At 45.2% G+C, this 13,658-nt stretch overlaps 1 protein-coding gene across 4 annotated transcripts in view; it reads right to left on the bottom strand.

Moving 5' to 3' along the window:
* reck (reversion-inducing-cysteine-rich protein with kazal motifs) overlaps nucleotides 1-13,658 on the bottom strand; it is a 261,283-nt gene that overhangs the window by 58,201 nt on the left and 189,424 nt on the right. For all 4 annotated transcript variants that reach the window (XM_041190606.1, XM_041190607.1, XM_041190609.1 and 1 more), the window contains one exon: nucleotides 10,803-10,973. In XM_041190606.1, the coding sequence (XP_041046540.1) occupies nucleotides 10,803-10,973 (171 nt within the window). The remainder of the gene's footprint in view (nucleotides 1-10,802; nucleotides 10,974-13,658) is intronic.

The following is a 13,658-nucleotide window of genomic DNA, read 5'->3' on the forward strand; positions in this document are numbered from 1 at the left end:
AATTAAGATGATGAGTCTCAGCTAGGCCAGGGCCACACTTCAGAACAGAATGGAAGTGTTCAACAAAGCAATCACGTAATCCTCAGCAATGTTTACTGATCTATCACTGTTCAACATTCTTTTCTACAGTTCTTCCTTCACTGTCCTCTTGAGCTCCAAGGAAAAATGTTGTATATTTCTGCCATTCTTCATTCTAGAATATGAGATTACACTTTTGTCCATTTTGGCCCATCCTTCTATTCCTTCAGCACAGATAGCTGAATATACTGATGTATTCTTGGAAATAACACACTAAGTATTCAGATGGCAAATCCAAATGCAGCTCATAACATTACAGCTCTATTAGAAAATATAAGCTCTTACAGAAAACATTAACTCTAAAATCCAGGCTTTTGAGGGGGCTTAGACTTTCAAGTAGAAACCTTAATCAAATATTAAAAGACACAAGAGACAATTCAATGGATAAATTTATAGGGGAATACAAAATCTTGTTTAAATCCTTACTTTACAAACCATGGGGTGTGAAGCAGTGCTACACGGACTATGCATTTCCCCAGCGCAGTTAGCGATCTAACTATGCAACTTGCGCTGCATTTCTCAATGCTACTAATGATGACCGGAATGTGTATTGCACAAGTAATGCCCCATGGTATGGTACACCCGGGGAATCTATGTAGTCTGCATTGTGCCGCTATAAGCAACACTACGCGAATGATTTACCCTCTTAGAAATTCAATTATTGAACTTCCGGCAGCAATTCGAAAGGTTTATGAATTAAAGCCACACAAAGTCTAGAGCCTGGAATTGTATGCAGACGAAGTAGCTTTTTTTTAAACAAAACTAACACAGCAGCTATTGTGCAAATGAAACTGTAACAGGCAAGCTGTCACACCTTTAAAAATGAAATACCCACCTATCTGCAGGAATAAAAGGCTTTGGGTGGAATTGTTCCAGAATTGCATTAAGTGTGGTAGCGGGCGGGTAAAATGAAGTCCTACCCGCTGATGAAAATGGCGGGCTTTCACGCCATATCTTCTCGAGCCCGCCTCATTTTATATTTACTCCCGCGAAACATACCGCTTCTATGGTGGGTGGGCTCTCATTCGCCCACTCTCCATCACCACACTGTTGCATTACGCCAGCCGCCATCTTTAAAAGGCAGCCGCCAGCAAAGTGCTCATTGCCACTAGCTCATCACTGCTGCCTGAGAGACATGACTTGCAAGGGCAAAGAGACTGTAGCCCCCCGCGTCAACAATGGGTCCCTCGAGCGACTGCTGGATGCCGTGGAGGCCCGCCGGGATGTGCTCTACCCCCGCTCTGGCCGCAGGATGGGTAGCAATGTCACCAACCCGGCTTGGGAGGTGGTGGCAGTGGTGGTCAGCACCAACGCCCTTCAGGACAGCCACCCAGTGCTGCAAAAAATGAACCATCTCCTCCATTCCGCCAGGGTAAGTCACTCTTTTCATCACTCCCAACTCTCACAAACCCATTACACACCCACAGGGCACTCATTCACTGCCAGTGCAAAGGACATCACCATTTACTCTCTCACATGCACCTTCATTGTCCTCATCCTGTCTATGGGACCATTTACCACCCACACAGACCAGGCATACCAATCATCAGGCGTCCTGATATACCCTCCCCATCTCTATCCATGCAGGACGAACTGGCTAACAACAGGAGGGAAAGGTCACAGACAGGTGGAGGGATGCCGGAATTTCAGGTTTTCACAGAAATTGAAAACACAGCCATCCAGCTGGCTGGCGATGACAGGGATCGGTCTTGTGCTGATGTGAGGTTGGCGCTGCTCTACCAAGTGAGGATCCAGCAGTGCAACATCCATCAGATAACCATACCGTGAGTGATGTGTCCTCTTTCACAGGCTAAGCAATAATTATCTCTCCTTGCTTTCGCAGACGCATCTGGGAAGCAGCAGATAAAGTCCACGACCCAGAACCTCCAAGCAAGCTTCAAAGAAATCTCCGAAGAGGAGTCTGAAGGCACCCCCCCGAAGTCCCGTCACAGCTCTCACCCACACCCTCCACCAGCACAGGGACACACACCTCAATGGGACCTAGCTTTAGAATAGCCTAGGGATCACAATCTGGTCAGCACATCGCACTTTCTGATCCACAGCAGGCGGAGGCAAGAACTTCCCAGGTCCCCAGCACTTGGAGGACAGCTGGAGGCCAGGTCAGATGACAAGCCTCTGGACTCAGTCATGGCACAGTTGCTGGAGCTGCAAAGGCAAGCTTAGGAACATCAAGAAGGGATGGCCGCTGCACTCCTCAGAATGCAAGGCACGATAGAGGAGTCCATCTGTCTTCAGGCTGAGGTTATAGTGCCAGCATTGCAAGCACCGAAGTCAACATTGGCAGGACGGCGGCCGCCACGGAGACCTCGGTCCAGGACGTCACTCCTGCACGGGCTTAACTCCATCGCTGATGCCATAGTTGGGCTCCAACAGTGTGTACGCAAGAGGGCTGCTGGACGGCTCAATCTCACTCCAGTTACTCCTTCTGCTCACAGAGTCAGCCAGGGGCCCTCGGGCACCCATAGGGAGGAGGATCAGCAGGTGCACACTCTGGGGCCATCCATCCAGGTGACCCTGGGAGTGAGCAGACCATCCGACTCCCCTCTTCCTGTGACCTCCACAGATCCAGCTTCACAGGCCGAGGAGGTTGCCACTGCCACACAGCAGGACCCCGAGAGCAGGCTGGGGCTCTCCAAGTCTTGGCCCTCCAGAGGATGCCTGCCAAAGTCAACACAGTCAACAGGCTGCTTCCACCTCTGCTGTGGATGTCCAGGGAGCACCAAAATGTAGTGGCAGGGTTAGGACAGTTAAGGAGAATTAGTTGCACAGCCTGGGCACTTGTGTTAATCACTTGTACATAATCGTACAATAAACTCTCAAGAATGTCTCCCTGCCTATAGCTCCTTGTTCTGATGAGCAGTGTTCTTGTCACCCAGGTGTGAAACCTTTCTGCACAAGATAAAAGGCAGGTGTCTCAGTCCAGGGCCTCTTCCCTGTGCTCTGTGCGGCCTTCAGACCACAGTGATGGTCCAGCCTCACACACCCTGGAAACATTACTGATGCCTGCACCTTGGCAGTACTGGTCATTGCTGCCAGAATGTAGTGGGCAGGTGCCACAGGGTTCTCTCATATTCTGTGTGCTCTCAGCACCTTTATGGTGGGGCTGCCCCCCATCACACCAGCATCTGCCACCAGTGATGCTGTGCACCAGCTCCTGAAGGGCTGAGGTGCTGAAGGCAGACACAGCATCAGGTGCATCTAATGTTTCATGGCTGAGTCTCTGAGATGGCCCTGATCATGGCGTGCAAGCGAGCTGCCCTCAAGCAGACAGGAGTCAGACATTATCAGAGACCATGTGAAGATCTATGGAGAGTCCTCACTGCATGTTGTCATCATCCTCCTGTGATCGAGCGACTATTAGTGCCTCCACTGCATCTCCATCACAGGGGCATTCTCTCAAAGGGCATTGCCGCTGATATAAGCCAGTCTGGAGTCAAACGTTCACAACTGCGAAGTAAGGACTATGGGGGCACCTCACTGCATGTTGTCATCATCCTCCACAAATCTGGCAGTTATGAGGGCCTCCCGAGTGCACCTGCCTCGTCTAGCCAGTGCAAGAGCCTCATCGTCGTCACCACTGAGGACCCCTCACCCTCATCCCCATTGGCATCATCCTCATCGGAGGAGACGTGCAGCTCCTCCATCTCCTCCTCAGCCAGCCCCTCTCCCTGTTGCAGTGCCAGGTTGTAAAGGGTGCAGCAGATAACGACAATGCATGACACCCTCTGTGGACTGTATTGCAGGGCTCCACCAAACTGGTCCGGGCACCGGAACCGCATCTTCGGCACCCCAATGGTCTGCCCCATCAAGTTGCCAGCTGCTGCATGAGCCTCATTATACTATCACTCTGCTGCAGTCTGAGGCCGCCGCACGGGTGTCATTATCCACGACCTCTGTGGGTAGCCCTTGTACCCAAGGAGCCAACCCCACAGCCTCTGTGGACCCTGGAAGACTGCAGAGTTCTGTGAACGACTCAGGATGTAGGCTTTGTACACATTCCCTGCAAACTGTGTGCATACCTGCAGGATGCATTTCTGGTAGTCGCATACCAGCTGCACGTTCAGTGAGTGGAAACCCTTGTGGTTGATGAAATCCACCGAGTGTAGCGATGGAGACCAGAGACCACCTGAGTGCACCCTGCACCTGTGGGAATCCCGAGATCAGGGCGAATTCAATGGCTCTTGCATCCTGGCTGTCCCGATCCCGGACAAAATGCACAAAGTTGTGTGCCATGGAGAAGATGGCATCCGTGACCTCATGGATGTATTTGTGGGTGGCAGATTGTGAAATCCTACAAAGATCACCTGTGGAATCCTGAAAGGAGCCCCAGCGTAGAAATTGAGCACCGTGGTCACTTTCACAGCCACTGGCAGTGGGTGCCCTCCATGTCTCCTTGGTGCCAAGTGCTGCAGTAAGTGGCAGATGTGAGGCATCAAGTCCCTAGACATGCACAGTCATCAGCGAAATGGGTTCTCAGTTATCTGCAGGAATGGCAGGCGGCGTCTATAGACCCTGGGTGTCACAAGGCACTGACCAGCCACGGCTCGCTGTCACTCCTGGGCAGCGTGTGTGGGAGCCCCTGCTGCCCCTTCTTCATGAGGTTGCTGCACCGGCCTGTGCACGGCCAGGGGCCTCAGTCGCTCTCTCCTCTGTCTTCTACGCTCTCTGTAGGCCATCAGGCATACACCTAGGACACCAGGATCCATGATCCTGACGTGGTCCACCTGCTGTACAAAAGAGAGAGAGAGAGAGACATAGTTATCATGGCTGTACTTAGCACCTTTCCTGGCCCTGTGTGTCACCACTCGGGTGGCCAGAGATGAGTGCGCTGCATGGCTGCCCCGTCAACCTGCAACATGGGGGACACTGGTCCAAACCAGGATGCTGAGATTGCAAGGGGCTGTGAGCACCTCCAGCAGTGACTGCTACATGGCCAGCGTTGGCGAGGAGATTGTACAACATGTGCAGTCCAACTGCTCTGTGGACAATAAAGTGGTGGCGGATTTGAAGTCTGTGCCTGGGGGTGGGAGGGGGTAAGGTATGGAGTGCTCAGTGGCCCTTTGGTGCCTCTGTGCTGCTTGCATGGGCAGGCAGGCAAGCCAGGAGCCTGATCTCAATCATATCACTGTGGCTGTGCCTGATCTGTTTCAGTTGCAGAGGCATGGTCAGTTTATTCAGGTGTCCCTAAAGTGTGGCCATTTCTCTCGCTTACCCTGCCCCCCACCTCGATTACCTGTGTGCGGGATGCAGCGCCAGGGCAGCACTTGACCCCCACACCCACCCCTCAGCAGTTGCCTCCGAGGCTGGCCAGCACTTCCCCCCAGACCCACCCCCCCCACCCCACCCCTCAGCAGTTGCCACCGAGGCTGGCCAGCACTTCCCCCCCAGACACCCCCCCACCCCTAAGCAGTTGCCTCTGAGGCTGGCCAGCACTTCCCCCCAGACTCCCCCCCCACCTCTCAGCAGTCACCTGTGGGGTCTGGCATCAGTTTCCGCGCCCCCTTGCGGCCTGTAAACAACAGGCGAGCTGTGGAGAACGCTGCTACGCACTCATTTCAGTTCCCCAAAAGTGAAGGCCACCAAGTGCACGCCGCCTGCGTGCTGTTGTGGAACACGTTGAAAGTGGTTCCACCATATTTTCCGCAAACGCCACCTATCACGCCCGCCACTAGGTGGCTTGGAAAATTCGGCCCACTGTGTGGGTTTATAATGGACTTTTCATTCCAATTTTCAATAGAAACACCCCATTTGTTGAAATCCTGCAATGTTGCCACTCAAATATATCAATTTTTCAGCAAATATTTTTAAAGCTCTATTTTAAAGTAATGCTTGATTGCGCTAATAGATGACAAAAAAGTGTGTCTGGTGATATGTAAATGAATATGACGCAAAGCCAAGGAAGAGAAAATTTCTCAAAACCAGCACAATTTTGGGTGCAATTTGCACCCTGATTGTCAATTGCACTCAAAACTGAAATTCTACCTTACTGTTCTTATCTTCATATTTCCATTGTTAGTTCCTTTGTATACATTCACAATGGAACCGCCTATGTAAACTTGTCACACAGTATGTACATGCCCTGTCAAGGGTGGCACTCCAGGACCTTAACTGGCAGAAGAATGTGCACATATTATGAGAAGTTTGCACAGGCAGTTTTCATTAAAAATATGGACATAGGAATTTAGAATGTAAAATAATGACGCAGTAATTCACATAAACAAAGTTTTCTTACAAATTTTAAATAGATTAGGGTATTTCTAAGGAATAGGGGCAACAGTGTTAAAGTTCTATAACTAACATGTGCTCCTTGGGAACATGGGTTAATATAAGACAGCTCCAATTCCCCAATCTTTCCTCAGAACTCATCCCTTTTAACTTGTAACACTATCATTGTTCTTTTCCATATCCTTTCCAATGCATGATTACTTTGCATGTCATGGTGACTAAACCTCCTGCAATTAAACTTTTTTAAATGTCTTTATGACTGTGAAATAGAGGTAGTTAAATCCATAGCAAGTCTATATATTTTTGATATCCATTTATGAGAATTAACTGGTCACAGTGTTACTTGTTGAGGAAGTCTTGCAGCTGCCTGACTCTCTCTGCTGACTGTCTCTCTACTGACTGGCTTCCTACATGAAGAGGATACACTTCAGTGCAATACGCTACATGTCATTTCAAAGGAATTATTTCTATCAAAAACATTTTGATTGCAAAATAAATAGAAACCATTCAATTGGCTCCTGGCTATGTCCTAAAATCTACTACTTTAAGATAAAGAGTGGGTCTGGAATCTGGGTAGAGTTTGGGGTTCAGAGAGTGAACAGTGAAACTCTGATACACTTGTTCAGCATTGAAAGTCACCTTTCCATCCATTTCAAACTTCCAAAGGCTAAGAGAGGCATCAGTCGGCATGCTACAGTTCTTCTTGTGCCACTGTACTGATGAATTCTCTGCATTCGTTTGTTGAAACCTACATATAACTTTATGTCACAGACAGTGATCCAGGTTTAGTATTGGTAAACAAATTAGCAAAGTGGAGTAACTTTTATTATTTTTGTATTTGAAGAGAATGAGATGAAAATTCTGCAGCCAAATGAAATCTGCTATATTGACTTTATACCTCTGTTTCATTTTCCTTTCAATAAACTCAATTCATGATTATAGTCCCAAGTCACAAGGTCTGATAAAATGTTTATTTTTCTACGATCCGAAAATGAGAACACAAAGCGCTTGTGTTAATTGCAAAATGCCATCAGAGTAACAAAGAACTCAGGTAACATTACCAAATATTTTGCATATGAAGACATACTCCGGGATAGAGCAAGGAAAACAAAATGTGGGAGTGAACCACATAAAGACTAGGTTCCAGTGTTCTTTCCTTCACTACCTGTCTAGCTGAGTCTTCTTATGGCAGCAGAGAATGGCTGCTTAAAGGTGAAGGACAGAATGCTGGAGCCTAACCTTTATACACTGACATGTAAGTTTTTATTTTGAGATACACATAGCATACAATGCACCTCCAACTAACAATCACACATTCAGTCTGCTCCTATGCATATGAGCAGAGGTGAATCCCCATCAAAGCCCACCACCCGAATACAACTAATCCCCATTTGTTTTACAATTAACAGGTCATGGCATGGAGTACAAGGAAGAAGGAAAACATGCCATCATTACCCAGTCTGGCCTGTAGATGACTCCATTACCACAACAATGTAGCTGATTCTTAACTAAAACAGAATTACCTGGAAAAACTCAGCAGGTCTGGCAGCATCGGCGGAGAAGAAAAGAGTTGACGTTTCGAGTCCTCATGACCCTTCAACAGAACTGAGAGAATATTAGGAGAGGGGTGAAATATAAGCTGGTTTAAAGTGGAGTGGGGGGGGGCGAGAAGTGGAGGGGGGGGGGGGCAGTGTGTTGCAGGGACAAGCAAGCAGTGATAAGAGCAGATAATCAAAAGATGTCACAGACAAAAGAACAGAGGTGTTGAAGGTGGTGATATTATCTAAATGAATGTGCTAATTAAGAACGGATGGCAGGACACTCAAGGTACAGCTCTAGTGGGGGTGGGGTGGAAAGACTAACAGGGCATAAAAGATATACATTTAAAAATAATGGAAATAGGTGGGAAAAGACAATTCTATATAAATTATTGGAAAAAACAAAAGGAAGGGGGAAGAAACAGAAAGGGAGTGGGGATGGAGGAGGGAGTTCAAGATCTAAAGTTGTTGAATTCAATATTCAGTCCGGAAGGCTGTAAAGTGCCTAGTCGGAAGATGAGGTGCTGTTCCTCCAGTTTGCGTTGGGCTTCACTGGAACAATGCAGCAAGCCAAGGAAAGACATGTGGGCAAGAGAGCAGGGTGGAGTGTTAAAATGGCAAGCGACAGGGACAGACCGCAGGTGTTCTGCAAAGCGGTCGCCCAGTTTACGTTTGGTCTCTCCAATGTAGAGGAGACCGCATTGGGAGCAACGAATGCAGTAGACTAAGTTAGGGGAAATGCAAGTGAAATGCTGCTTCACTTGAAAGGAGTGTTTGGGCCCTTGGACGGTGAGGAGAGAGGAAGTGAAGGGGCAGGTGTTGCATCTTTTGCGTGGGCATGGGGAGGTGCCATAGGTGGGGGTTGAGGAGTAGGGGGTGATGGAGGAGTGGGCCAGGGTGTCCCGGAGGGAATGATCCCTACGGAATGCCGCCAGTGGGGGTGAAGGGAAGATGTGTTTGGTGGTGGCATCATGCTGGAGTTGGCGGAAATGGCAGAGCTGATTCTTAACTGTCCTCTGAAGTAGCCATGCAAGTCACTCATGCAAGCCACTCAGTAGGACCAAACCATTTGGCGGTTCAAGAAGGCAGTCTTATCTACCTTCTCCGTGCAACTAGGGCTGGGCAGTAAATGTTGGCCTTGGCTGCGGTACCACATCTTGTGAATGATTTTGTTTAAAGAAACAAAAGCCAAGGAATGTCAATAGCGACATGATTGAGACACTTAAATTGGCATGTGTATCATTACTCATTAGTCCCTTTCTAAGTCTCCATGTACTGATTCTATTCCCTAATTTGTAAGTTTAATATCCCACGTTTTTGATGATATGTATACAAATTATTAATGGCAAATTTTATTATTTGCCTTTGTCTACAGCTCTTACTATTTTAGGATTGTCAGCAAATTTGACCAACATAGTTTTGGTATCTGGGCCTTTATACTTATGTGAAATAACAGGGTTGCCATTGAAGGTGCAAGGACTTTATGGGGAAACATAGTTCTCTCTCATTCCTTTGTCTTCCTTTCCACAAGAGGGGAATTAGATGTACTTTCAGTGAACAGTTTCTAATAATTCAGCCAGAGCACTTAAGTACAGACCCACACACTCAGTCACTCATTCACACATGCTCACAAGGTAACACCTGTACTCCTGTTATCTTAATACTATGTTGGAATCCTGGTTTGTTTGAATGATGTCATAGAATGTAGTGTTTATCTAATATCAGTGATACAATCTCAACCACCAAGGCAACTGAGGGAACCAGATGTTTAGTTTGATCCCTGGGTGGACTTTCTTAGTTGAATCTTCAGGTCCGAGGTTTCTGGCATTGGCGGCTCAATACTGGAGCCAGAGCCAGAATGAGCATCAGTCATCTTCTTTTGAAGCAGTCTTTGATGTTCAAACAACTTTGCACAATGCCAAAGCCTGCATAACATTGGAGCCAATGTACTCATTTGATTACTGCTCAAACCACACAATGCCTTCTCCTCATTGTCGCCAGCCAACAAAGATCAAGCATCTGAACAGAAGATGAAGCTTAATTTAATAGCAAATCTAGAGTTCCTTCACATGGAATTCAGAGGCTACTCTCCCTGGTCAGGCCTGGCAAAAGGGAGCAGCCTTTTTTCAAAGTTCCCACTCAATAGCTAGAAATACTGGTAAACGGAGCAAAACTAATCTGATGTGGGAAGGAACAGGAAACAACTCACCGTCTGAGAATAGATAAACAGAACTGAAGGCACATTTTAAAGTCAAATTTTAATGGAGGAAAATGGAGAAAGGTCACCAGATGCCCGGAGTATGAGTTTCTGACAGGATCGATATTCCTGGTTTACTTTCAACGACACACCCTCCCCCACACCCATGGCATTACCACAATTCCCAGCGATACATGGAGTTGAACAAATGAGGGAGAGTGCTTGCAGAAAAGATTTTAGCCAAATAGAAAACGCAACAGCCACAATCTGCCTTCTGATTATGACATTTACAAATCAGAAGATTAACTGGCAGTGATTTGTACCTGCAAGTATTAACTCATTAAAAAATTCAAGCTAAGTGTATGTGGCATATTATCCACATCAAAGTTCCATCTTTAATTTTACTGCATGAAGAAAAACATTGTAGCACCATCTGGAGCACATGAAACCGTTTCCAGACTCAATAACTTTTAAGTGTGCACAGATGTCATAGAACCTTAGAATTCTGCGGTATAGAAAGCACTTTGAAAGTGCTTCCATTTAATACCATTTTGCTGCCCATTCCCTTTTAATTTTTAAAATTTCTCACAGTGTGTCTAGTTCTCTTTCCAGGACTCCAGAAACAACTCATGTATAAAAAATATATACTTTGGGGCTTTCTGTTATGACCATTTACTTCAGAAAACATGTGGAAACAGGGTTAATGTTTGGTGATTTTAAAGTCACTAAAGGGAGGCTCTTACCTGTTGTTAAAATTAGTGCAGTATTTGAGACCTTGACAACCCAGCTGACATGGTTCTCTGACATCAGCCAGGCATGTAAACATGGCAGCTTCCAGAGGGTTATATTCGCAGACTCTATCAAATTCTTGCCAGCTTCCCCACCTGGTGCTGTACAACTTAATACACAGGTCCCTGTCAAAATAAGAAAAATATTTCTTTAAGAAGGGAAGCAGCCTCGAGGTTAGAAAATCTGCACTTAAGCCAATACACTTTATTATTGCACCAGTACATTTCTTCCATGAAGCTCTCAATTGCTCACCTCAAATCCAGTATTGTCAATTTCTTACTTAGCATTTTGGTATCAATACAGCATAAGAAGAAAAAGGCACACATAAACCAATTAAGTTTAATGCTTCTACTAATAAACTTTTTGTGTGGTATTGTTGTGATACACCTATAACTATCAGTACTAATATTATACAGCTCAAAATATTCTATCCAAACACCAGCCAACATTTGGAAGATCAACATCTAATTGTACTGCACAGTGCTCTGCATTGTACAAAATCTTCACACTTGTCCCATTACACTTTACCAAAGTCAAATGTCAAAAACAAAATAATGAAGAAACAATTTGAAAAATGAAAAGGAAGAAAATGTATCAAATCAGCTATATCATATATGAATAAGGGTTACAAGTACTGAAATATGAAGAAAATTGATGATTGCAGAAAAGAGTCGAGAGGATAAGAACCACTGCAGCACTGACAGAGCAATTTAAGAAAAAACAAGTGAAAAGGACACTCAGTAGAGTGCATAGGTCCACCTTGTTGTGTTAACTCAATGTTATTACAAAGACACAGCTCTTCCTTGAGGTTTTTTCCTGCCTGGTTGATTCTCTGTAACTACAAAGTTCAAAAAAGGAATCTTTTTATTAAGAACTTCAATCTCACTGAGGCGACGTCAGGCCAATGGATATCCAACAACCTGCTCTGAAAACTCTGCTCAGATTTTGACAGATGCGACTAATTCCAATACAGCAGCTGAGACAATCCATTACATTCTAAAACAATCAACAATATTCAAAATCAAACAACCCACAATATTCTAAAAATGAGTCAATTCACCCCATCTCCCAATGTTAACAGCACACTTGCTCTAGGCACATCTTTTGTTTCTTTGTTTCTTTTCTTTCCCCATCATCCTTTGGCCCTGTAAGACTAATTTGTGTCATTCAATCTTTTCTGTCTTCCATCCTAACACAGGCCTTCTTTTTGTCCTTGTCCCACTCACTCCTTCCTCAAAACCAATTACATCTTTAACTTTTCCCAATTCTGCTGACAGGTCATTGACCTGAAACATTAGCTGTTTCTCTCTCCACAGATGCTGCCTGACCTGCTGAATATTACCAGCATTTTCTGATTTTATTTCAGATTTCTAGTATATGCAACATCTTGTTTTTTGAGAGGATCTGACAGGTCTGACAGAAAACAACTCGTGAGAAAATTAAACTGCAGGTACGTAGGGACTGATTAGGCCAACCCAGGATCATAATGGACAATGGCTTGCATGCGACTGAAGTCTGTTGAAGGTTAAAATAATAAATAAATGAGGAAGATCGTTAACCCGAGTGTTAAACACACATCTCAAAACCAAACAATGCAGTCCATAAGAGGACATGCTGAGGACTGTAGCTGGTCTGGCAGCTTGGTTTTGAATCAATTATAATAATCATAATCACCAGCCAATTAGAAGGCCTAATAACTGTGTATGGTTGGCTAATGTGGGACTTACAGCAGCTGGTACTTACACTTCAACCAAGAAAAATAATACAAGGGAAGTACATCGAGCTGGGTGGAGCTGCAATTGGTAGGAAGACAAGAAAACCCATATAGGAAGAATTTAATACGTTAACCTCAAGAGCAACTGGACTGATCATCTTGTAGCCATGATGACACTCTGTTATTTTTCACGGTTTTATGAAATTGTGTGACTATTCTTGATTATTCAATAAAAAGTAGTTTAGCCTAAAAGACAGTTAGTTGTCTTGTGCTTTCCTCGATTGCACCACTTGGGTCCACCTTACTCTGATACTATTGACAATCAGAATGAAGCCATAATAGGAGGACCTTTACTAAGATAATTGAGAATTTGAGAATAATGTTAAAAGAGAAAATCATTCAAAAAACTCATTTTTTAAATTACAGCTAAGGGAGATGGCATGAACTAAAGGGAGGACACTGATTTCATAAGTTGCAAATTTGAAAAAGGGATAAGAAGGGGAAGGAAAAGAGAAATTACCAATTCAATTAAACCAAGTTGAAGTACCGCTAAAATTAGCTGTGCAGAGCTTAAAAAATTGACAGTGACAAAGTTGTCTCGGACTGCTTCTAGCTGGTCAAGGCTGCAAGTGACTAGAAATAATTTTTTACAACTTAGAGCAAAACAAAAGTCATAATTCGTAAAAATACAGTACCAGATCTAACATTAAAGGAAGGGTGAGGTATGAAACTCCTTCCATGCTGCCTAGAGTAGTATCAGTTACTTCATTATCACTAGTACAGGGTCAGGAATCATAGAAAATGACAGCACAGGAGGTGGCCATTCAGCTGATCATGTCTGCACTGGCCAATGAGGAGCCATCCAGCCTTATCCAACATTCCAGCCCTTTGTTCATGTAGCCTTGTAGGTGACAGTGTTTCAAGAGCATATCCAAGTACTTTTCAAATATTAGGCGATTTCTGCCTCTACCACTCTTTCAGGCAGAGAGTTCCAGATTCCCATTACTCTGAGTGAAAAGATTCCCCCTTAAATCCCCTTTAACCTCCTACCTCTTATCCTAAATCTATGCCCCTGGTTATGGACCCATTCCTTAAC

Source organism: Carcharodon carcharias, chromosome 6 (genome assembly GCF_017639515.1).
Source record: "Carcharodon carcharias isolate sCarCar2 chromosome 6, sCarCar2.pri, whole genome shotgun sequence".
Lineage (NCBI taxonomy): Eukaryota > Metazoa > Chordata > Chondrichthyes > Lamniformes > Lamnidae > Carcharodon > Carcharodon carcharias.